The sequence below is a fragment of the Gymnodraco acuticeps genome, unplaced genomic scaffold, assembly GCF_902827175.1.
Source record: "Gymnodraco acuticeps unplaced genomic scaffold, fGymAcu1.1, whole genome shotgun sequence".
NCBI lineage: Eukaryota > Metazoa > Chordata > Actinopteri > Perciformes > Bathydraconidae > Gymnodraco > Gymnodraco acuticeps.
The window spans coordinates 692,225-719,200 of NW_022990316.1; the positions used below are offsets into that span (position 1 = coordinate 692,225).

Here is a 26,976-nt window from a genome sequence, read left to right on the forward strand (position 1 = left end):
TTGTTGTTGCCAGTCTATGACAGAGCACAAGCCGCCATGAGCTGGTTTACTGTTCAGGAACGTAGGTTTAGTCTCGCTGATGAAGAATGTTGATTATTACACTCTGAACTAGTTAAAACCTCGAGCTACAGAAGGAGTTCTTCAGAATTGATTGTGGCATCTTTACCGTGTGGTCAACTCGTGGCCCGTGACATGTCTTGTGAATTCTCCGGCCGAAGCTCCAAATAAACCATCAGTGTTTGCCATCAAAGCTCCATCTCTCCTCGTGTCTCTCTGAGTCCTGACTCCAATTGTTCAGAAGTTTCCCCCACAAATTGGCGTTGTCGGCAGGATACCAACACATCTTCAGAACTGGTAAGTGTAATTTTAGCCCACAAATATGTCCCCCTAAAAGTAAAGTATAAATACCTCATAACTGTACTTGTGTTCACTATTTGAATATATGTCTTGGATTGTTACTTTCTTGACGTGCAAACTATCTATTAGCTATAGCTCTAAATGTAAATGGTCGTAGGCTACACATTTAAAAGCATGATATTGGCCTGCACCCATTGGAAGTTATCCTTTTGTTTCTACTTTATCTCGCTATAGCCCTACACACATTTTGATGTTTGATACGTTTTTCCATTTATGTCAAGCTAATGTGACAAATAAAACTTGAAAATTAAAATATATGCCTTGTAAATAAAGATTGCAAATATTTGAAAGTGCCACCTTTTTTATTAAAGGTGGGGTAGGTAATTCACTTCAGAAACACTTTTTGTTATATTCCATGGAATGCTCTTAACATCCCGATAGCAATGAATATATTAAATGCTTTGACAGTAAATACATAAAAAAATGTCATCTGTGGAAGCCGTAGTACTGTAAAAAGCACGACCAATAATTTTAGCCGGCCCGGCTAAAGTAACTGGATGCCCTACCTGCCTGTCAGCCTTCCATCTGTGCACAAACTTATCTCGTGCCCTCATTGGTCATGTGCGCGTTCGTGTATGTTGGAGGAGGGGCTCTGTAAGGAAGTCTGAAGGAAGAGGCAGATTTTTTCTGGTTGTGTACTTTCAAATTCTAGCGCACTCGAGCTGGTTTCTCCATTCTTACCTACCCTACCTTTAAGTATCTTAAATCTTTTCACCACTTATTGTAATTATGGTTAGACTGGTGTTAAACGATTTCATATACTATTTGTATTATTATTATTATTATTATTATAGTAGTGGCAGTAGTATGCCTATTCGTATTTGTATTAGTATTATTTACCATTATGTTATTATTATTATTAGTAGTAGTAGTGGTAGTAGTAGTAGTAGTAGTAGTAAAATGCAAATATTTTATTAGTAGGCTAAAATATTTGCATTAGTATGAGCTCATACTAATGCAAGGCTTTTATTAGTACTATTACTAGTAATACTGATTTTGGTTACTATTACTTCTACTACTACTACTATACTACAAAATACTACTACTACTACTACTACTACTACTACTACTACTACTATTATTAGTCCTACATTGTGTGTTCCAATTACCTGTATAGACTATTCTGCACAATTTCTATGATATTCTATGTTATTTGATTTGCTTGCACTGTTATCTGTGTTAATGTGTTGCACTGTTGGAGGAGCCTGTGACCTAAGAATGTAATTGTCATAACTACACTCACTGTAGCTATGGAGGCTACATGTGACAATAAAAGCCTTGAATCTTGTGTCACTACATCGGTCCTGCCGCCGGGGGGCGCGGTGGCTCTCTGCGGTGGATCCAGCGGAGGGAGGGGGCAACGGAGCAGCAGAGGGAGGGGGCAGAGAGCCAGATCAGCGGCGCCACACTCTCAGCCCACAGTTCCAGAGGAGACCCAAAGACTTCAGTCTGTCAGACAACGTTTCTGTCGAGCTCGGGTAACAAAACAAGCGGAGCAGGACCCGTCCCGCTCTCCGGGACAGATTATCAGATTATTACCAGGACGCGTTCCCGCTCTATTCCCCGGGACGTCAGCTCACACTCCGCTTTCAGGATACAAGTTATTTACAGCAGCGAAGCGGAGATCCTGGAAGATGGGTCCAGTCCCCGCGATATCAGTCCTTCTTTTGGGCATTGTGGTTCCAGCGCTGGGTGGCTACATTGAGGTATGTACAGCTTTCTGATCCATTCTGTGCCAGGCTATCCTGACTCGGATCAAAACGCCAGTGTTGCATTCAAAAGCAAATCTGTTTGGCCTGGATTTATCCTCATGAGGCATACGCTCTGTGGATATAACAGTTTTATCTCGCTTGATGTTTCCCACACTAGTGTAAAAATAATATTGAGGGATCAGATTGATTTATGTTACTCATGAAATTATTTACATAATACTTTTACTTTATAGTTCAAATGTGTTCCTTAAGGCTGGCATCATATCGGAGATGCAGTTAAATATTACTAGGCTTGCTTTCAGGTCATTCTTCAGCTCTGATTTGCAGTTTATTGATGTGAGTGGAGCGGTCTGAAGGTGCTGGAGGAAGAATTACAGCAGGGTTTGCTGCAGAGATCAAATGAAAGACAGCAGGCGCTTTGTCAGGCCTTTGGGGACACATAGGACTCCTGCACTGGATCACAACTGGAGCCTATACTTCCTTCTGTGTGTTACAGTGGGTCCATCATGTGTGTGTATAATTTATACTCAGAACAAAGAGGAGGACATTCTTTTTTTAATGCATTTTCATACAGTTTTTTTTACGTCAACAGGTTGGCCCCCCTTCGATGCAGGCAGACCCCTTTTTTATACTTAATTGTGATTTATTTGTAGTCCTTATTACAATTTGAACCATTTGTCAGATACACACTCCTTTCTAACCTGATGTCCTATTTCCCTGCTGGCTCACCAGTTATTGTCCTGATGCCTGCAGTGTCAGACATGTGTGTCATCGGGTAACAATGCACCCATTTTCAGAGCAAACAACCCCCCCCCCACCACTACCACCACCACTGCCACCCCCCAGAGAGTAAACACAAGTGTTCCTGCTCACAGCTGAAGCAAAACACTTTAACAAGACCTCTCTTCCTGCCACTGTTGTGCAAAGTGCTTATCAGGGACTGTTTCTCCCTCTCCTGCATTTGCGACAAAAGTCTCGGCCATTTTGAGGCAGTATTGGCTGCCATTGTGTTGGGGGGGGGAAATAATGGTTATTATGTCCTCAACAAATCCATGCTGCAGCTGCACAGTCTCTAAAAAAGGACCTGTCCCATCTGCAGGGAGCGTCTGCTGCATAGATGTTCAGATCGACACTGGACAGACTCTCCTGAGATGATTGAATGATGAAATCAATGCTTTTTCCTGATCAGTCACCCAGATTAAATGGAGAAGTGTATGGTGGCTGCTGTGCGCCATGACTTTAGGGCGCATGCTGAGGATTCCTGTGGCTTTAGTCAATGGCTGACCTGCAGGACAGGGCTTTCTTTGTTTGATATGGCATTTTTATTTGCATAGAATATGGATATTCCCTTTTTCTTGCACCAGCCTCATTTGCCTCCAAATGAACTACAGGGAACCGAGGCCTAGAGGCTCACGTTGAAAAGTAGAACCATTAGCATCTGTAAGGTAGAACACAAATATGAACACAACTGAGCTGGATCAAAGAAAAACAAATCCAAAGCAGACTTTCTTTTAGGTTACATCTAACATACGGACATCTTAGCACAACTTCACCTAAAATTACCATGTGTATATCGATAACTCATCCTGTGTTATTTTTGAATTATTGAACAAAACGTTGTTGTTCTTGAATGCCTGTTCTTGGACGATGAATCAAAAAAAGAAAACGAAAAGTCTTGTTGAAGTTGAGTAAATTGGGGCCCATTTAAACGGCAAACAAAACATCAGTTTACATCTCTCCGACAGCACTTGTTGCCGTGTCATCCAAGTCTCATTTATCTAGTTGTATACTCACTGCTTCTCAAGGGCATGGATTTTCTCTCAAATCGTGCCATTTCAAACACACACTGCATGGACGAGCAGTGCGCCTTTGCAAGTGCTAGACTGTATGCAAAACTGTTTAAAACACTAAAGCTTTTGTGTCCTCAATTGACTCGATTGTGGTTGTTTCTTCACCATTAAAGCATGAGACATGTTCTTCACCAATTCAAGGTCACACAGAGCTGAGCAATTGAGAAACAAATGGTCTTTGTGGGTGAAGTATTCCTTTTAACTTATTAAAGGGTTACACATTCACAAAGTGCTAATTCATTCAAGCATCAAGTTAAACATCAACGTGTCATTCTCCCAACAAGACACCAATGCTGTGTTGTTTCTCTGTCCTGTGTAGTTCTCATTTGTTTCGAACCATGTCACGACTGGACAGCCAGATACTGTTGTTGTCAGTGAAGCTGCTGGTGTGTGCGGACTGAGTTAGACATTTCTGTGCTGCCACGCAGACTGAACGCACTCCTCTGGACCTTGAGCTTGAATTTAGGAGCCGGTGAGAGCTCCTGCGAGACGCTGGCTGGTGGTCAGGGAGGGTTTATTCCCTCTCCTCCACCTCTCTCCTCTCATTGTTCCTCATCTCTTTGTGCACTGCGATTGTCGAGGTGTCATTGGACCAGAGCGGCCCTCTTGTTTCTCCTTTTTGCAAGCCTTCTGCGGCTACTTCAGCTGTGTAAACTAAACGCATTTATTTTGTCGGATACTTGTGAGATTTCCAGATAGTGAGCATTTGTTTCTTCAGCTGTGTTCCCCCCCATCTCATCTGAGCATCTCTGTATCATAGGCTTTATAGTATGCAATCATGGCTTCAAGAGGTTTTTGCCTTAGCTCACCACTACATTTCATATCCCTCCAAAGCAAATGTTTTATTTCAATGTCACTCACTTGAGGAACATCCATGGTGAGCAGCTGTGTTATTCAGAAATATGGCGCAGGGTAGAACCCCACAGCAGGTTTACCCGGGGAATTGCGTCATTCTGAGGCATTTGCTCACTGGATTAATGAAATACAGAATATCAGTTATTGCATTCAGTACATGTTATTCTCTGCTGATTTAAGCATAAGAGATTACCACAGTCCTGACCAAAACAGTATGAAAACATCAGAGCATTACGAACACAACATCAGATATTTGTGCCTGTCATAACATCCCAAAACATTTTTTGTGTCAAGTTATGTAAACACACTTCTAAATTCGAGATGGAGCTTGTATGGATCTGACTTTATGCTGGAGGACTGACTTTATAGGGTTTCTTTGCAAATATAAGCGATTCAATGTTGCTCTTGAGAAATGGAAAAGCAGATCCAATCACCTGAAGTTCAGAAATCCTACTTGTGCACAGGGAGAAGGAGAACAAACCCACCCAATGTATTTTAGAGCCACTTATTGGTCTCTGGTTTCAGTCCTCTTGCAGCAGAGTTTTTCCTCTTATCATCTTAAGTGTGTGTTTGTGCTGTGCGTGCTTGAAGGCGAGCGTTGATATTAAAGTGAGCTACTGTGTGCCTCCGTGTGTATTTGCTCTGGATATGGGCTGATAGTGAACAATTGCAAAATGAATTCCCAGAGGTGGCTGTGATTGTCGGGGCGGGTGCTATCTGGCTGTCCGTTAGCGAGGCTGAATGATTCCCTATGAGGGCCTTTTGTGTGGCCCTGAATAGCCGGGACAACCCAGGGCGTCGCTACAATACAGAGGTGATCAAGATACTGGGCAACGACAGACTGTGACTTTTCACGCCTGAAAAACCCCCAAAACAACAAGGAGAAGCACTTGCGTTTGATAATGATCTCTCAATTCATTGTTGTGTGTGGCGGAGGTTGTTTCCACTCGCCTCTAGATGCACAGATAGCCTCTTTGACTTCCACGTTGTGCCGTGTCAATCAAGTTGAAGGCAGCAGCACGTGCCCCATCAGCTTAGAATCAGCGTCGCCCGCCCTTGAAATGGTAGATTAGTGTCTAAAGTCGCGCTTTCGATTGTTGGGACAGCCCCGTATCCATGTGAATCCTCTTAGCGACAAGAAACACTGGGTGCTTATAGATCGGCGCAGGGAAAGGTACTAATCCCAGAGCCCTACCTTTTTCTCCGGCTGCTAATACACACACTTACACCCCCACTCTCTCAGTCAAACCTTCATTTCCAAGCCCTGCAGAGAGAACATTTCTTCAATAAAAAATATCAGTGGTGTTCGCTCAATATTGAAGTCTCTATGATTAACAGTATAGTGAAAAAATGACTCAACCGATAATTGTATTAGGTTAGTTGAAAGCAATAATATTACGTTTAAATAAGAAATATTATGTCCAACTTAGCATTATTGCTTTCAACTAACCTAATACAATTATGTGTCATCTGTTGATATAATACATTTAAAGTCAACGGTTCATTTTTTCCAGTGTAGTTTCTGATTGCCTTCATGTCCTCAAAGACACCTTCCCACTACTGTGCCCTTCTTCCGTCTGTTTCTCCGCTTTCTTTTCAGTGCCATGGCTGTTTCTTCCTTCCAAGCCGTTGCATGTCTCCTGGAGCGATTCCATCGACCGACACACTCTCGGCTCATCCCTGGGATTTAAATAGAGAGGCCTCATCAAGCGGGCCTTGTTCTCACGATGCTAGGCTTTGTCTCCCAGGCTGTAATTATCGCACGTGAGCCGGAGTTGCCTACTTCTTTTTTGCAACTGGAAATCTTCGTGTGTCTGCCTATTCAATGTGTGTGTGTGAATCCTCGTGCAGCCAAGCTCATCACATATTTAGTCAGTCTTTTCTCGCTGAGAGATCCTAGGCGGCTGGGACTTGGAGTGAGTGGGTTCAAAACGACACACTCATGACTGCACAGCGCTAAAGTTGCACCAGGCCTCCAGCCATATGTAGGCCAATCTGCCCAGCCTCCACAATCCTCCCGTGTGTGCGCAGCCAATGTGAGCGCCACTACACCTGAGTCTGTGTTTTTTCGTTGACAATAGCTTGGCTCAGCACGGCTGCATGAGAATTCCTTTTGTCCGTTTATATGCCACAGTGCCCAGGAATGCGTAGCCCGAAGTGCAAACGGCTCGCTGTATTGTGCTGCTCCCTCCCTGTTATAGTGCGAAAGAGGGACTGTACACGAATTCAGTACAAAAACATCCTCTTTAATCCCTTTGAGAGGAGCCCTGGCATTTCAGACTTTATTTTTTAATGTGCTTTCTGTTTGAGAATGAGAAGACAGTCAACGTAGGTGGGTTAAACCCTGTCACCCCCCTTCTCAGTGTGCGTGTGTGCGTCCCTGTGGCTCAGTGAGTCACTCTTGCTGCTTGGGTTTTTCTTCCCATGAATAAAATATCTGCTGTGCTATCTGAGTTATACTGCACTTGCACCTCTGTTTAAGTCTCTTCCTCAGTCCCTGTCGCTCCATATGGACCGTCTACTGTCCCCCCCCCTTTTCTTACTCAGGTGTGTAGCTTTCCCTTTTGTTAGATCAGTGAGTCACACGCAGGCTCCGGCGCAGCTTGTGCACTGATTTGTCTGCGTTTCTTTCCCCTGCACAAAGTCAAAGAGAATGGAGGACGGCAGCTACAAAATCAAAGTCAGTTTAAACTGACTTTGATTTTGTAGCTGCCGTCCTCCATTCTCTCTCAGGCGTTGTTTCCTGCACCAGAAAATCTAAGAGCATAAATGACTCAATGGCTGTTTCTACTCGTGTTTGAACCCATCTTCCACTGGATTTATCCGCCTTGTCGTACAAGAGCATTCGAATCAGACCCAGTTTCACAATCTTCCCTTATAATTGATATGTTTTTTTCGTAGCGCTTTGTTGAATTATTTGTCCCTTTGCTGTGTGAGAGCTGGATGAGTCTGTGTGTCTAGCTGTGCTGATTTGTTTTTAGAATGCACGCTGGAAGGAGTTTTTTTGTTGGTGTCTTGGCGTCATGCTAAGGGTGCTCTGGGGCGTGATTGAGGACTGTCAGAGCCACCGTTTCTGTTTTTGTGGTGTTTTGAGAGCAGTTAGAAGTCCTTCTCATTACTTATCTGCATGCACAGGTATAATCAAAGCTTGCCATAGTTTTATAGCTAAGGAGAATGGGGAAAGGAGGCGGTGCTGGCAGGCTGTCTGACTGTTATGGTGCTCTGTTTTGCTGCGCAACGCTGCACAAATACGCCTCACCCTGCCAGGGAAAACAGAGCATGCTTCCTCCCTTTCTTACCGAGCTTCCTTCTTATCCCTGCTCTGTTTACCCCCCTGCCTGTAGTGGAAATGGTATCATCCAGACTGGAACCAACAGAAGCATAAAGTCCATCCTGTTTCCCTCAAGAGAGTAGAGGGAAATGAAAATGTCATAGCAGTAAGAGATAGAAGTAGTGCATTGTAACTATATACCCCCAGCGAGAGGCCTGTGCTGCTGCCGCTGGTACTCAAGCAATGTGACGGCCTGTTAGCAGCCTGTCTGATACAGCATTTTCTCAAGGAGAAGGTGGCCAAGGACAAACGGCAGCTCTGTAGTGGGTCCACTTGGGACACAGACAGATCAAGGAGGGGACTTCACCTTCGATGGAGGGAGACGCTAGCGTTTCACCTTGAACGTCTGAGGAAAAAATAGATTTTCCTTTGAGTCTACCCCCTACTCATCTTTAAGCTCTTACCTCCATGCACTGTAATTCATTCAATGAGAGGTGTTGATGCATGATGAAGAGCCTTCAGATCCCTCAGAAGCAATAACAGGAAGAAGGCTTGTGCATTGTATACTTTAAGGAGAAGGCAAAAATGTAAATGAGAGTGAGAGCCCGGCTGGAATTAATCGGACATCATTTCCTCGGTCTAAAATAGAATGCCCCAGATGACTGAGTGGGCGAAATTAATGTAGCTTGAATGCTAGCAGGAAATAAAGGACGCTCACAGATACAAACAGACTGTGACACACACTGTATCATTTCACATAAGCATATGCAGCAGCTCCCTATGCTGCCTCAGTCTGCATTTCCCTTGCATCAACTGTACATACTGTACGTCTTCAGGAATGCAGTTTTAATATGCAGAAACATTGCAAGAGTCAAAAGAGTAGAACAGACAGTTGGGTTGCAAGTTCTTTTTATTTCAACATCGATGAAGTTATTGCTGTATCGTGTTTTTAAATGGGCTTTTTGCTTTTATTGGTTTCCCCTTTCCTGTAGTGTGTTCATATAGGTTTGTATGTAAATGGTCTGCAAAGGCCCTGATATTAGTGTCCTTATCTTTTTATTTTTGTATTATTAATTCTAAAACTAATGACCAGTAGAGGTTTCCATTATGTATCCCGAGAATGTATTATAAGCCATTAGCACTGTAACATCCGTTGGAACAGAATCCTAGAGCAACAACTGTTGTGCACCAAACCTTGAAAGCGCTGTCAGATCGGGAGCTGAAGGACTACCTTTGACTTCATGTGCGAATTCCTTCTTACAGCCATTTCCATTTAACATTATAGAAGCACTTTTTTCAACAAAGCCGCAGCTCAGGAATGCTGCAGCTGTGCACCTCCATAAGCCATTATGATCTGAGATAAAAACCAATCAAGCACTCGGGAGGATTCCATTAGTTTGATGAGATATGAATATCGCTCCGAGCGCAAATCTGAAATAGTCTGCTGTTTTCAGACAAACCCATTAAAAGTCATTTGATCTTCTGCGGCTAATTATAGAGCCTTCTGAGCAGCGAGCCGCCTTCACCGGACTCCACCCCCTACCATTCCCCACCTACCCTCTAACCGCTCCCTTCAGTGTTCATCACATCCCGTCCTTATGTTTCAGGAGCCTATTTAGCTCCACTGCGCTATTATTGAAGCACGGAAGCTGACAGGCGGCCCAGTCATGCGAGGGCGCGGGGATTTGTCTGCCTGTCGACGTGCTGGTTTGGATTTGGGATCTAGAAGGAAGCAGCAGCGGGGTCCGACTTGTGCTGCACACTTTAGGGAAAGACACAGGAGGTGGGGGAGCAAGGTCAATCGATTGACAAAAAGGGATTGTAGCAGTGAGGCTCAGAGGTGGATCCTCCTGCTGTGAAGTCTGTGTCTTCTCTCCGTAGAGACATGACTGATTAGCTGTCGGCCTCAGCATGTCTCACTATAGTTATACTCCTCACTAGTCTGATGCCCTCACCCAGAAGAGAAGCAAAGGGAGGGAAGAGCCAGGATTAATGACAGATAAGCATATCTACATTACATCCATCATCTTCCCCTGGTAAAGATGGCCTCCCTTGCATCGCCACGAGCCTCTCAGGCTAATGCAGACACTCTGCTCCACTGCTCGGTGTCTGCAGGGGGAGGAAGGAGCAGGGAGCGCTGCAATCAGAGCGCAGATTCATTTAAAATCAGCTTGGGTGGTCACAGGAGAGTGGCACCGCACGCAGTCAAACTCAGCTGCCCTCCATAACTTACTTCCAAGTGGTAATCAGTGTCAGGTTGAGGGGAAATTGTAATTCAACCTTGTACGAGGGTGATGAAAAGTGATTTTTTTTGTTAACATCATCTCGATAGGGCATGTGAATTGGAAAATGTGAATGATAAAAGCAATTTCACTGGCTTGACAAAAAGATTCAGATTTTGGGGAAATCGGCCAACATGATGTGTTTTTGCCTGATAACTAGAATGGCACCCAAAAACAGAAGACTTCCTAGGTCAATTAGGGCTGCAAGATTTTGGAAAAAAATCTAATTGCGATTTTTAAGACATATTGCGATTGCGATTCGATTTGCGATATTTGTTTTTAAAGGAATGCTCCACTCATTAGATAATTAATCAAAACTTCAGTATTTAGTGAAACATTATGTTTAAACCATACCCTGAAGAAATCAGCGATATTCCCCGGTAAATAATGATTTTATAGCTCTTTTTTATCAAAACCTGTATATTCCGTCAGGCCGCTGCCATTTTGCCCATTTTCAGTAGTCACGTGATGGTCGTGACGTCATCCATGCGTTCACTTTGTAAACACATGAAAACATGGAGTATTTGAGTTCGGACTCGTCAGCCGAGGAAGAAGTTTTGAGCAATATGAAGAGATTGGATGGGGGAATTCAGCCATACAGGTTCGAGCCTACTTAGTACTACTTAGTAGATGCAATGATTTTGATTACTAGATATGTATGCATGTAGTACCACCCTTGCTAGCGATTCCCTCTCTAGTTTAGCATACTCAGCCTCGTTGTCCCTGGCCCTAGAACCACGATTTTATGGGGCCGGAAAAACTGGGGGAAAATACCCACTAGCCGGTACTACGCTATATGGAAAGGCCACCAAAAACTGGCCTGGCCTGGCCTGGACGATAAAGGACGTTTAAACGGGGCTACCCGCTACAATGGAAATGCGCTATAACATACCTTATTCTTACTCCGAGCACTACTTCTGGTCCTCCGTCGCTTCACACTTGCAGAGGGCGATTTCTCAACTGGCCGAACTGGTGTCCTGGTCGGTGATGACACCAGAAAGACCGATGGTACTGCATCTCCATTAAGTAATGGTTGTTCAATAAATCCCATGTTATGTTTTATCATACTCTCAGAGTAGTCGTCCGGAAACTTGAAATGTTCGCTGCATACATGCGCCTGTGGATCTTTCGGTTCGGGCCGGCCACATTTCGCTAGCCACTGCCTCCGAACGTACTTCCTACGCTTACCTTTTGGCAACAGATGGAACCGAGCATTCCGTGGATTGTTCCTATCAGAATTGTGGCAATGTTTCGCGATACAATGAGGCATATTTGAAGAGAGTAACTACAGTAAATAACATGAACATCAACGTGTCCTCGAAACCAAACGCATGGTTTACGTCACGTCCGGTAAAATGGCGCCGCCCACAGTGTTGATGTTATTTCGGTAATTAATCAGTTTAAAATCACTGATAATGTCATCGGATAAAAAAATAAAAAAAAAGACTGGCAGAGACTGGTCTGTTTTATCGGATGATAATTATTTAAAAATGAGTGTCATGAGCATACCATTCCTTTAAGCGACCCAACGGAAGTTTATTGTAAAATGCGGCCATAACTCCAGCTAGGAAGGTCGTATCAACATACTCCCGTCTCTAGCACCCCCGCAGCCCGAGCTACGAGTGAAAGAACTACATTTACATGAAACTTCCGCTTTTAAAGTCAAGCTTCAGTTTAAGACTCGCCCTGTAATAGAAACATGTGATGGAGCATTACTAACCTGACTCAGATCTAGGAAAGCTCCATTGGAAGCCATTTGGAAAAGTATTTCAAAAATACTTGGCAGGTGATTGGATCAATCTGTCTATCACCTTCTATCATGGGCCACTTCTGATTGGTTAACAATGGCTGGTACATGTGGAGCACAGCACTTCTGATTGGTGTGGAAGACTGACACACAAGAACAAAACAAAAGTTTTCAAATTTAAAAAAAAAACAAATACAAAAATCGCAGGCTTTGCGATTTGATAATCGCATCATTTCAAAACGTGATTTCGATTTAAAATCGATTAATCGTTCAGCCCTAAGGTCAATGCGGCACTCACCTGCATTTTGGTGTTCCCATTCCCAGGGTTGGGTGGTTTTTCTCCAGACTTTGGTTTGTTCATGAGCTTTAATTAGTTATCATGAAATCACAAGGACACTACAAAGAAGCCATATTGTTTTTTTATTGCTCATAATATTCAACACTTAGCTGTTTTTGCAAAACTACCTAGTCGAAAACGATTTGTTTCAGATTATTTAGCAACACTGAATGCATCACATGCAAATCCAGCAATCCTAACAAAACCAATAGGTATATCCTGGTTATTTCCCAAAATTGCATGTAAATCGGAGCCAGTCATTTATCCATAATCATGCTGTCAGAATTGAAAATATGATCTCCTTGAAGGAGGAAATTACCCAAATTGTCAATTAATATCTTGTCCATAAATCTTTGGACTTATGGGGCATCATTACTCTCAGATATGTCAGAGTATAATGTGGCTGCTTGACGTTGTTACTGTGGTTTGGTAGTATCGAGTCCAAAGATGTTAAAATGAGTTCCGGCATCAAAGTCAACCCCCTGGAATCGTATCGATAGTAGGGTCAACAACTTCGTCCTCTCTTTCAGCGAGTACATCTGTCACCTACTATCATTTCATGTTGGAAGATCATGGAAACATTGCTTGTCCTTGATCCCCTCCTCTGTCCTGCAGTTCTCTGGCTGCTCTCCTGCTCTAGCGTGCCCTCGCCACAACTCATGGCAGCCTTGCAGCGACTGCATGTGATATTTTCCACAGTGTCCTTGAAACTGCTTTCCCCCGCCTGCTCTCAATGTCAGCTCCTACTGAGCAGCATATCCCCTCACAGTCCCTCCAATTTAGACACAGTGTGCTTCCTCTCCTCTTCTCATGCAGCTGACTCTACTGCAGCACACACTTTAGGACCAAATGTCTATATTATGTCTTCGTTTGTTCACTGGAACACTCAGTCCTTGTGATTCCCTCACCTCTGTCTCCTATCACTCCACTATCTCTCTATTACACCTCTCACCTCTCTCCCTCCTCGCTTCCCTAATTTCTCTTTTGCTTGCTCAACAATTACGTGCTTATTAAGTGAGGGAGTCTGTGGGGCTGAGAGAGACGTCAGTGACAGGGCTGGGGGCCTCGCCGAGGTTCCCTGTTACTATTGTCCCTTTTATTGACAAGTCTGCCAGTCCGCCTGGTCCTGAGGAGCGGCGGCGTGGTGCTGCATGCTGATGAGAGTCATACAGCAGGAAAATAAAGGAGAGGGAGTGGCGGAAGGAAGGAAGGATGCGGCAATGTGTTTTCACTCAACTTGGCGGGTACCAGTGGTGTAGAGTAACTAAGTAGATTTACTCAAGTTCTGGACTTAAGTCCAATTTTGAGGTACTTGTGCTTTATTCGAGTATTTTAATTGTGCTACTTTGTACTTCTACTCCACTACAAGTCAGGGGTAAATCGTTTACTTTTACTCCACTAAATGTAATAATTGAATTAGTTACTTTGCAGATTTCAATTAAACATTGATAGCCTTACAGTATACAGTGATTCAAATTAGCTTCACCTTGACCTGCTTTAATGCCGAAATATTTATAATCAGAACATATGATATATATTATTTTGAGTACTTTTACTTTAGGTACTTTAAGTAGATTTTGATGCAAATACTTTTCTACTTTAACTTGAGTATCATTTTGAATACAGGACTTTTACTTGTGACAGAGTATTCCTTCATTCTAGTACCTTTACTTAAGTACAATATTTGAGTAATTTTCCCACCTCTGGCGGGTATGAGCGAGAGAGAAGTGAGCCCAGGTCATTCCTTCCAAATCCCCTCTCCTCAGCGCGAGAGATTAGGCGTCTGTGCTCTCCGGCCGACCAGAGAGAGGCACACTCCGGTCTCTAATCCTCCTCTTTTAGACTGCTGAGAGTGCAGTACAAAGTGGGGGGAAGAGTCGGCGTCAACATAAAGCGCCCCGCAGAAAACACAGGCCCATAGTTCAAAACAAACTGAGCCCCGGCTAACCATCGCCTAAGCCCTTAAATCTCCTGTGTAGGCAACGACAGAGCCGAGCCTACCGCCACATTTTTCCTGCCCAGCTATCGCTTCCCAACAGACGCTCTCTCCGTCACATCACCTGAAATCCCCCACAGGAAGCCAGCACTGTGTCAGAAACACCCCTGCAACCCTCATTAGCTTCTCTGCTGTAGTAAAGCTAGGCAACAACAGCGATACACACCATGTACACACACACACACACACACACACACACACACACACACACACACACACACACACCAATAAAGCCTATCCCTCTCCTCCCGGCTGTAGACCTCCCAGTGCAAAGAGTCTTTTAATAAATGGGACAGGCAATGGCCAATTTCATCATGCTAATGTATATGTTACAGTGGGCGGCCTATCGGATATCTGATCTCCATATCCGCTCGCTGGAAGCAGACGCTGCAGGAGGAAGAATGGGAAAAGGGGGGGAAAGGAAGCGATAAAGTGAAAACTAGACGATTTAGTCTTGTGATCCAGGTAATGAAGACAGCAACTCTGATTCCAAGCAAAGAGAGACAAAGGAAACAGGGGAGATCATTAGTGTTTTGAGTGTTTTGCCTAATGATCCGAGGCATAAATGGGGAAATGCGATGTCAATTTGATGCTAAATGCATTGTTTGCACTTAGTGGCAAGGCTAGTTGTTCCAGCTATTTTAGTCATACACATCTGGCACAGTGATGTCAAGAATGTAATCCGCTCTAGGCCACGTGGACGGTAAGCCCGGATAGAGAGGGCTGAGGGGGTCGCCTGCTCACATGGCTCCATACAGACGGAGAGTACAGAGAGGTAGAGATGGCACGAGGAGATGGGAGCACAAAGAGAATCAAGATGAAAGGAGGGATATGGAGGGGTTGCTCATGCAGAGAGCTTTTAGTGGGCAGACGGGAACAATGTGTGATTGTACTGACAGCAGCCTGAGGAAGATGCAGGCATGTTCAAACATATTGTAAGCACACCTATGCTGCTGCAAGACAAATCTCCTAAAAATGGACCTCAATCATCACAGTCATTAACGCGAAATGAAAAGCAATTATCTTCTTCCTGCAAGATATAGTTCTGTACACTCCGGGGCTTTATTTTTGCAAACTTGCACCTGCGTAGCTTAGCAACTAAACAACAAGCTCTGGGTAAAACCCTCCGTGTAATTATCTCTTTATGGCAGCAGCTCAGAGTTATCACTTATTTCTCCTGACTGACTTTAATGCCTAACCTTCTTTGCAAACAGAAGTTTTTACCTTCTCTTGTCTTTATTGTATTTCCATATCGTTTGATATTGGCTCAAATTCAATAACCCCTTTTAATAAACCCCTCAGGGAGCCACAGTAGCTATTAACAATTTATAGAGCCTTACGCTTTCTTTCTTTCTCTTTTAAAAGCTGTTGTGACAACTCATCGCTCACGCCAACAAGAAGGAGAAGCAGATAATCATCATGATAAATCATTTTAAGATAGTTCAGCGATAGATTAAGGAGTTATATTGAGTTGTATTGGGTTAAAGTCATAATCACCTGCCCTGCCTCTACACTCAATCCCATATTCTAGTTTTTTATATGTTGTCGTTTGCCATCAGGATTGAACAATGATTGGACTAACAAGGAAGCTGAAGTCAAGCCTTTGCTATCACTTGACATGGCTCTTCCCAAATGATGCAGCATACTGTATACTGGAAATAGTGCACTCCGATCATACTCAAAACAAACATGTTCCCTTGCCGCTTCCTCGTCTTCGTCCCCTCTCCTCTCTTCCTCCTGCTAGCTATATCCAACTCTGTATCTACTGAATCCAACCATATCCAATATTATGATGGCTGTGTATGACCCCTTAAGGCTGTGGTTGATAGGGCTGTAGAGATAGACTCGGAGGAGTACTATTCCACGGAGATGGGAGAAATCTGTATCAAGAGGGGCCTTAGGGGAAATGCCTCTGCTCTCCTCTCTTCATCCCCCTGTCTGCTAGATACAAAAGTAATGAAACACAGGAGGAAGCGTGCATCCTGATGTCTTCCGTCAGTACACAAGCAGTCTGAACAGCACCTGTCTTTCAGAGGTGCCGGAGATAGCAGCTGAGACGGAGACCACACAGTATTGACAACATGGGTGTGTGAGGATATGTGTCAGAGGGCAACAGTGTGTGATGTGAGGGAGGGGGAAGGATTAGCATGAGGAAAGTGAGGACCTTTGCCCTGCGATGACAGAGCAGACAGTGGCTTAGCTATCTGTGCAGCTGATGTTGTTTTTTTCCCCATGCCCTTTTGGTCATATGGACCTACATTATACTTATGTAAGATGCACTTCGCGTGGGTTCTTTTGTTAGTCTGTAAAAACACTGCAGGACAACCTCACTTCCACTTCCAAGGAACATAGCGATTCTCTAAGAAGTCTCCACTAATGCTTTCTTTAATAACCCAACTGTGTATTTGCAGTGGAAGCAAAACAATCAAATCAGGAACCCTGAAGTCATTTTCTTTATTTATGTCAGAGCTGAGTGACCAAGGACACTCTGCTGGTGTGTGGCTTGTAAACAAACGTGCACTTTTCTCAATCAACCACTAAGCTCTGTTAGCTCTTTCTCAGAGGCTCCTCTTCACTGCTTGTGTTTCTCAACAAATGCAATGATTGTGTCCACCGGTGGGTAACAGGTGGGGGCTGCTGTTGCTCCGGCAACAAAGAAATAGTCAAATTCTTGAAGGACTGCAAGGTGACATCATTTGGGAAAGATCTACGGTGGCCAAATACATGCAGCGCACATTCCTTGCTTCTTAATTTGACTGTTTACTCTAAAAGTTACAATAAATGTTTCTAAAGTAGTATCGACAAACCTTCAACTCAATGATCTTGGTCTTAAATTGGATCGTATTTCACGTCAAGGATCCCTGAAGCAACACACTCCCACCATTAAACCCCCCTGCTTTGTTTTACCAGGCTGTTTTAGGTGTAAACGCCTCCTAAACGTTATCACTGGCAGGTGAAAAGTAGTGGTTGTAACAGTGGGACACAACCCCCATATCTGCACTTTGATGGGTGCAAAACATGCGGTCCACTTTTTAATTAGTAGGAGTTAATGTCATAATATTACAGGTTTGACCTGGCTTTGTACTATCCATGATATGACCCACAGTGTTAACCCACTGTAACATAATACCATTTCCTATCAGAATCCCTTTCTTTGAATCTCTCATTTGACACTGAAAATAAGAAATTGCCACACGAGCAGGTTATTCACTTCTCGGACAGAATTTCCCATTATGAAAATGGAGTATATTACCTTTAGATCTATTATGCCTTAAATCCCGTCTGAGCTCTCACTTTCAAAACCTCTTCAGATGAAATATGGTTTTAATTAGGATCATACCACTTAAAAAAGTAGCGTTATCTAGGGCTGAACGATTAATTGATTTTAAATCGAAATCGCGATTTTAAATGATGCGATTATGAAATTGCAAAGCCTGCGATTTTTTTTTTTGTTTTTACAATTTTTTTTTTTTTTCTTCTTGTGTGTCAGTCATCCACACCAATCAGAAGTGATGTGCTCCACATGTACCAGCCATTGTTAATCAATCAGAAGTGGCCCATGATAGAAGGTGATAGACAGATTGATCCAATCACCTACCAAGTACTTTTGAAAGTGCCTGCCCTTTCCAAATGGCTTCCAATGGAGCTTTAGATGGTTTGGTGAAACCAACCATCTGAGTCAGGTTAGTAATGCTCCATCACATGTTTTACATCTATTACAGGGTGAATCTTAAACTGAAGCTTGACTTTAAAGCAACCCAACGGAAGTTTCATGTAAGTTTAGTTTTTTCACTCGTAGCTCGGGCTGCGGGGGTGCTAGAGACGGGAGCACGTTGATACGACCTTCCTAGCCGGAGATATGGCCGCATTTTACAATAAACTTCTGTTGGGTCGCTTAAAAACAAATATCGCAAATCGCAATCGCAATATTTGTCAGAAAAATCGCAATTAGATTTTTTCCCCAAAATCGTGCAGCCCTAGCGTTATCCTCATGGTTTCGTTTTTTTTTATTTCTAGCTCTGAACAAGCTCTACTGGCAAGGGCAGGCCTGGAAGACAAGACCCCACCGGCCCCCCAACTGGAGCTTAATATAGCCCGGACACACCTTCTCTCCGGGGGAAAGGCAGTTAGCCAGTTGCTCTAATTAACACTGTTTTTCTATTCTCTTAGCCTAGTATATTTCCACAGGATTTTAGTTGACACTCAAGCTACTTGTATAAAATGAGCAATTACGAGATTTCAACTTTACAGGCAGCCGACAGTAAGGAGTGCTAGTTATAATACAGTGCTCGTTAAAAAGAAGGGAAGAAAATAAACTGAGCTAAGGAGACATGTTGTTTTTGTGACAGCATTTAATAGCAGGGAGAACAAAATAGGGAGAGAGGATACGATTGAGCAGTGTGAGGGGGACGAAGTTCTTTTTGAAGATATGAATTCGCAAGCTTTGCTGCAAATGTGGAGTGACGTTGAAGGTCCACAAGACCCCTGCTGCTTGATGGTGCTACACTCTCTGCAAGCTTTTTGTAAATTGTATTCAAAGTAAACAATACTTGCTCATGAAAAGTAGAATATAAACCAGCTTTTTAAGAACACATTTGAATCAGGACAGCTAGTTTTCTCTATGTGCTAGATGCAAGATAACTAACAAAGTAGAATTGAGCTCTTGTGCCCATTGCAGCTCTTAGTCTTTTTATAGGGATACATATATTTGTATACCCTCGTATCTCACCTTTGAACTAGAATTGTAACCATACGATGTTAACAATATGATAATGTGGGTTGTGAAGATGATATATTGTGTTCTCTGTAACCTCAAAAAGGCTGCATTTATTTTGATTGTAAACATTTACTGCAGAAGTGGTTTTGTCGTTAGTTGCTTCAGGCCAAGATTTAGAATACATTTTTACTTCAAGGTTAATAATGTAACATAATAGGGATGGCTAAGGATATTGGGTATATTGAATCTAGGTCAGACATTTGATCTCTTAATAAGGACATTTTCATTCTGCATTTTATTCTTATCTTTATGAACATTTTGATATAGCTTAGGATATAGTCCTTTTCAAGCAAGATCCTTATTGTGAAAGGTGAACACTTTTTTTATATAGTTTAACTTTGGAAGATATATTGTGAGTTCATGAAACCCTAGCCTTACATTAGACCCAATACTTCCCACAATCCTTCACCTCCTAATCAGTGAGGTGACTGTCACCCAGACTCAGGCCGTTCCACCTGGGATTCACTAACCTGCTGTAACACATCCCAAAAACCACTGGTGCGTTCCATTTTTCCGTGATCATAATTCCTCTCAGAAGTCAAGCTGTGACTTACTGTCTTGTAAATATTTAAAAAGAAAGAAGCGACAGTTGGTGCAGTGTCTGCTCGTCATGGGGAGCAACATTGCTGAACACACTGATGCTCACTGCCATGGCGATGGCTTTTCAACGGGTGTTTTTTTATGATCCGGAGGGGATTGAGCACAGACATAGCTTTGTGTACTGTATGTCTGCTATGTGTGTGTGTGAGCGGACATATGTGAAGTCCTATGGCGCTGAGGGTCACTTTGGTGTTTGCACACAAGGGCAGTGTGTTGTCGGACGCACCACACAGGCCGGAGATGTTCTAGTGAGTGATGTTTTCTCACTGTCACACACACAGCCTCATATGCCAGTCTCTCACAACTCTGGCCTCATTCCCCTGTTCTCCATTATTTTTATCTCTCTCTTTCTTGAATTGCCTCTCCTTCCTGTCTTCTTATTATCTGTCTTTCTTCTCCCTCCTCCCCCTCGCTCCACTTCTTCAATCTGTTTCTCTCTCATGCCCTTGCGTTTTCCCCTCTTCTCTCCGTTTCCCCACTGCCTCAGTGTTCCTCTTTGTGAATAGCTGGGATGCTTTTGTAGAAGGTTTCCATAGTGACGGGCCATTTGAAGAAGTTGTCATTCACGTCTGCTCGCTGTAAGCTAGCGAGAGGCCACGTTATCTCCCCCTGGCACACAGCTCGACCTACGCCACTCAATCTCCGCAACTTGTTACCCTGCAACCAGCGAGCTGCTGCGCGTCTTTTAGCTGGAGCTTAATTACGAACACGTCTCGCTTTCGTTCAACTGCCTTCGCTGAGCAAGGCGACATCTGGGCCACACTCAGTGAGAATAAGATGCATTTTATATTTGTTTGACTTTCAGTGAGGTTTGTTTCAAGGTGAAACATGTAGAATATTAACACCAGTAAATAATTACCACTACAACAGGACGCAATTGGACTTTGCACAACCCTCCATTTTCATTTACTGAGTACAGGACTTTTAAGCTACTTCTCTTAATACTAACAACCTCCTTTGAGAGTGTATATTTATTGGAAAGTTTTTTCAAATTTGTGTATTTTTTATAATTTGAGGTCCTATTATGCTTTTTGGGGTTGTCCCTTTTCTGTAGTGTGATATATAGTTTTGTGCATGTAAATGGACTCCTTTGTTTACTTCCGTAACATAGTGACATCATTACGTAACACTCGGGCTTCTATTGACTAGCTTTGCAACACAATGATTGTACGTGATAATAATTCCTTACATTTATTATAGCGCTTTTCCAGATGCTCAAAGCGCTTTACAAATACACATTACACATATCATACATGCAATGGTCACTGTGGACAATACCCACAGGAGCAAGTTCAGGTGAAGTGTCTTGCCCAAGGACACAACGGCTTTACAGACGCAGCAGCGGCGGGTTTCACCCCTTGATCTAATGATCACAGCGCACTGCGCCACACCGTCCATCTTCACGCCTCAAAGTCATCGAGGCGCTTTTACAAGTACACATTAGTATCATACATGTACTGTGGACAATACCCACAGGAGCAAATCCGGGTGAAGTGTCTTGCCCAAGGACACAACGGTCTGACGCAGTGGCGGCAGGAGCGGGTTTCGAACTGGAGTTCCCCAGCACCCCCCTTGATCTGATGATCAGATGCACAGACCACTGCGCCACCCGTCCCAATGACGTGATAGGCTAAGGGGCCGACTGCCAGCTAACCAATCAGAGCTGACTGAGCTCTGGTTTCCCTGTAATTTAGCAAAGTAGGGCCCCTTTAACATTAGAGTTGTAACCTCAATGTTATCTCTTATGAGAATAATAATACTATTAATTTTTATTGCGGTAGTTGTGTTTGTTATCAAATCAAGTTTTATTTATATAGCACATTTATAAACGATTTTTGGTCGAGCCAAAGTGCTGTACATAAAATAAAATAAAATTTAGCCTACAGTAGAGACACTTTACAGCAAATACAACAGCACAGATTGTTCAGAATATCAGTATGAGAAAAACGACACCCTCTGTCCTTAGACCCTCACATCGTACAAGGAAAAACTTCCAGAGAAAACCCACAGTTTAAAGGGAACATGGGAGAAACCTCAGGGAGAGCAACAGATGGGTTATAACAGTTATAATACTGACAACATCACCAGTGGCACTTTAAATGTATTTGGTCCTTTTTAGTTTAACAATGGAGACCTACCCATGCATACATCAATATCTGGTCAAATAAATGTGCACTTAAGAGCAGTAGAGTTCAAATCAAACAATACCAAACTCAGAATGAGGTACTGGGAATGGCGCAGGCTAATGTAAACACAAGCTACTGATATCAGTTGTCAAACAGGTAGAAATGTCTTGAGTTTCCCTCAGATCTTTCATCACTTTGAAGTACTCAGGCTTGATCAACTCCTATCCTCTTTTTAATTTGTGTGCCTTGAGACATAAAAGGAGAATATAGGACACGGCGGCGTCAATGGTCTAGCCAGTGTTTCGCACTTTGGAACAGCTCCAAACAGTCTCATTAACAAAGGCATGTTCAATCAGGCACAGGTTGAGCGGAAAGGATTACAAATAGGCTTACAGTCTAAACCGGGCTGGTACTGGCGTGTCATGGCCGTGCCATTGTCGACGAGGTGGGCGTTGGGTGTGTGGCGACTGTGTTTTTCCGCTCCCCTGTGACAGTTCGGGGCAGGATGAACAGCGAACTTTCTTCTCCCGTCCGGTCACGTCTTGCTATGAATGATGGGAGGTTAATGAGTCAGGCAGAGGTGGCCGCTACTGGAGAGAAACATCATGTTCGGCTTTCTGTGGAGCATCTTCCTGTCACATCAAACTATAGCCAACACACAACCTTACAATTACAATGGTTTCTGTGAATATGTCAAGCAGTGGTGGAGAGCAACTAAGTACATTTACTCAAGTACAATACTAAAGTACTATTCCGACATTTACTTTACTTGAGTATTTTCATTTTTATCATACTTTATACTTCCACCCCACCACCTTTTTGGAAGCAGTACTGCACTACCAAAATACATAAATAAAACAAAGTATTAATATTAACTAATTTCGGCTTCCCATTGACAAAAACGTTAAAATACCGTGATATGTTTTTGTAAGTGATAAAAACAGGATAATATAATACTATACAAAGAATATCATTTTGTGAAAGTGCGCCATTATGCACAATAGGCGCGTTCACACCGGAGTACTTTTCCCCGTACTTTTCCCACTTAGTTCCGTTAGTACCCCTTATGTCGCGTTCACACACCAAAAAGAGTACTTAGTGCCGGGAACTTTTACCCCCATTTTTAGTGCCTAAAAGTGGTACTCTCCTGGGGAAAAAAAAGTGCCCCAGTTCTGATTGGCTAGGCGAATATTAAACCACGCCCCGTAAAACTCTGAAATGTTTTGTAGAGCCACCATTTTATTATCCTCGCATTAGCATTATTAGCATTAGCATTCGCCCAGCGCACAAACGCAGAGAGACTAACTTATGGCAACACAAAAGAAAACATGGGAGCGGAGGAGTGATGAGGAGGTGTCGGCGTTCTGGCGATTTAATCGGAAGGCTTCAGTAGAAGCCAGTCCCCAACTCCGGGGACTTCCGGCCGGGGACTTCGGGTGGCAGTATACGCCGTGAAGTTGTTTGCGGCCTGCCAGCAAACCCAAAGCAGAAGAAGTGACGTCAGCGGCTTAATTTGCGTAATCTTCCCTCAGGGAACTTATTCCGGTGTGAACGCGATCGGCTCTTAGTTCCATAGGGGAACTAAGTGCTGGGAACTAAGTACGGCAAAGTACTTGGTGTGAATTGAGTACTTTTACTTTTGAGCTGATATTACTTCTGTACTTCTACTAAAGTAACATTTGATACTTCAGACTTCTACTTATAAAGGTGTATTTTAAGAACATAGTATTTCTACTTTTACTCAAGTAAAGGATCTGAGTTCTTCTTCCATCTCTGACTTTTTTGTTTTTGAACAAATAACTGTACTAAAATGTTCCATACAGGAACAAAGTACTCAGTAACCGCTTTAAGAGAAGAGACAGCCTTCTGAGAAGGAGTGAGAGATGCCACAGAGTTTATGTGACACTGTAAGTTTCACAGATTTAAGTTGTTTCCTTTGGAGGGAAAGTGGCACTGACTGGACCCCACTGTTTGCTAATCTGTAGGAGTGGTGACTCATAGGGCAATTCCAGTGTAGTCCCAGGACACTTGAAATGGGGTAGACAAAAGGACATTTCACTGAGACAGAGGAGCTCATTTGCATTGCAGTGAGAGGTTGCCCTTTTGAATCCGAGTCTAAGAACATGACACCTTTTTCTTTTTATTATTCTGTTTTTCATTGCCTGCCCTTTGGAGGGTTGGAGGTGGTGGAGGTGTTTTGTTAGCAGGAAATGTCATTCCCTGTCCCTCCGTCGCAGAATGTCCCCCTCCCCCTCTCATCTGTTGAACTGTGAGTGTGGCGATGGCTTCACCTCTGGGAGGAATCACAACAATGTCACACAACCTAATTTGGCATGTGTGTGTGTTTATGGGTATTGATAGACATATAAAAGGGTGTTAGGTATTGAGTGTTACAGACCTCCATCACTGAGCAGGGAAATGTCTATGATGGTCTCTAATAAACATGATTATAGAAATTATGTAGTCAAAAAGATGATATAGATTTAGCATTGACACTGAATGACAAGACCAATAGACTGGTAAATATAATGGGGCAACCTCTGGGTCTAAAATGTAAAGCCAATGCAGAAGTGAATTATTTCAAATGGCTTAAAGCAATTCCAAAAATATAATCAGATTGCATAGAAGTCTATGAAAAAGATGGCTCTACTTCTCACTTGTTTTATTATCTCATAAACAAGTCCCTGATATATTACAATCACTTGTTTTGAATCTTTTCCAATACAGCTTAATGTTTGTTTTGTCATCCATCGTTCCACTTGGAGTAAAACAGACAACACTTAACAGCATATGCTTGGAGGCGGGGCAACCTTGTGATTGACAGGTTGCCACCTGATCGATTTGGGTGTTGTCCGTATTATTGACTAACATTTTGTACTGTTTAACAGTGTGTTTTCAGATAATGAAAGTTAATTGTGACATTTGGACGCCTACACATGTTTTGTTTAGCATTCATTTGCACTGAACCCTCTCATGTCAATGTTGGCTCCACCAAGATGACCACAGATGAAAACCAAGATAGAGAAACTTATTTTTGTGGATCAATTACCAGCTATCATTCATATAGACATGTTATACCCCTATCTCTCTTACCTCATTCACACCAACGCAACTCCGGTTCAAGCTCCGTGCTAGAGCTTTTCCGGTTCAGAACCAGTTCTTCGGTTTAGCTCTGGCTCTTTTCACACCGCCCAGAGTCCGACTGGTAATGCGTCGTTGCGTCATCGTTTGCGTCATGACGTACCCGTTTGCGTGCCTGCTTCATAAAGCCAAACCGCGCGGATGAAATCAGTTGCATTCATTTCTTATGGCTCTATCTGCAGCTTTTCCGTAGTCATTTCTGTGGTTTAGTTATATTCTTATAAAAAAGTGTACTCGTGTCAATAAAGGTTTTTTTAAAACAACTGCTTCCGAGGTCGGTCTTATTTCTTAAGGTGGACTGAACCATGAGTGTGGAGTAACGTTGTATCTTTCATTTAAATGAACTGTAACCTTCACCCAGGTATGTAACAGCTGTTCTCAAATGAACACGTGAAGTAAAGTTTAATATTTATAGTTTTATAGATTTATAATGAGTTATAATGAGAGGTGATCCACGTGAATGCTCAGGTTCCACCTTAACACGCAGACACGTTGCTTCACCATGAGCAGAAACCTTTATATATACAGTCTATGGCAGAAACACTGAAACTCTGAAACTCTTGTTAAGTTTCTCCATCGTTGTGTACAAACTGGATAAAACGCGGGCTTTTTGTTGTTGTTCAGGAGTTGATCTGTCTCTGCCCCCGCCTCGACGTAAGCGTGATGTATGTGGTGCTTTTGCTCTGGCCGGACAATTTTTTGGTGCTTGAAACGAACCGGATTCCGGAGCTAAGAGGCTGCTCCGCTGCGGTGTGAAGAGGAAAACCCGGTGCTTTTCAAGCTCCAGCTCCGAACCGGCCCTGAAACACCGTTGGTGTGAATGAGGTATCTGACACATTATATATTTGTACTTTGATTTGTACCTGTCTCCTCAGTTTTTCGTATTCTCTCATATTAAACCCACAAATAAGCAAAACTTGATTTGAGCTTGAATGGTCATCAGTATTTAAAATCTATCTGTGTCTGTTTTAGTGATTCTAGTCTGTGCCACATTCATCACAAAGGATATCAAATGAATCGGCTGTGTTTGGAAAAAAGCATCATGGGTATAAGTTGTGGGAAATAGCTTGTTTCTGTGTAGCGACAACATACCAGATTTAATTTCAACACTGACGATGCAATCAATGCAGCTTAAGCTGCTCTCTGCATTCTTCAACGTGGGAAACACTCAAGTCTGTACATTTACTTTATAGGAAACATTTGCTGAAGGCTGCCCCAATTCTTCTGCAATGGAATCACTGACTGTAATGATGCTATTAAAGCGTATCAAATGTCTGCTTTTCACCACCTTCTATTTTGAACACTTGAAAACATCACGTATTCAGTTTATTTCTTAAGCAACCAGAAATCTTAGCACCTGGCAGAGTATTCATTGATCAATAACTCTAACTTCTGCATACATTTGTAGTTTTATATTTTATATATTGGGCATGTAGGACAAAATCCTACTGGGAAATGCAGTTGTTACAGTAGCAAACACAAGACAAAATAAACAAGAACACACTCTTATACGTTATAATAAAAGCTAATAAAGACATGCTGTAATTGCTCCCCTCCAGATTAGCACAACACTGTTATTGTCATAACCACGGCTTCCCTCATACAACACTTTGTATTGCATGCAATAAGAAAAGGAAATCAATGTTGATTTTATGTCCCTAAATGTTGTATCTATAAATGAGACGAAGGAGCGCCTGTGCATGTGGCTTTCTCACCACTGCCCGTGCCTGTAAGTATATAAGTCACCACAGGGAAGGATTAGGTGGATTAACGATGCCAGGCATTTCTCTGCACAGTCACATGGACACTAAGCATGCTGGGAACCCACGTGTCCTCCTGACCGGAGCCTCATTCTGGAGCTGTTT

General features: G+C 42.9%; 1 protein-coding gene across 6 annotated transcripts in view; it reads left to right on the forward strand.

Annotated features, from left to right (window-relative positions):
* The first annotated feature begins 1,811 nt into the window (after positions 1-1,811).
* Positions 1,812-26,976, forward strand: part of aplp2 (amyloid beta (A4) precursor-like protein 2) — a 62,057-nt gene continuing 36,892 nt past the window's right edge. For 4 of the 6 annotated variants that reach the window (XM_034223018.1, XM_034223020.1, XM_034223019.1 and 1 more), the window contains exon 1: positions 1,813-2,123. In XM_034223018.1, the coding sequence (XP_034078909.1) occupies positions 2,052-2,123 (72 nt within the window). In that variant the 5' untranslated portion in view covers positions 1,813-2,051. Of the gene's footprint in view, positions 2,124-26,976 lie in introns of all 6 variants that reach the window. The other 2 variants (XM_034223022.1, XM_034223023.1) reach the window with 1 other exon arrangement.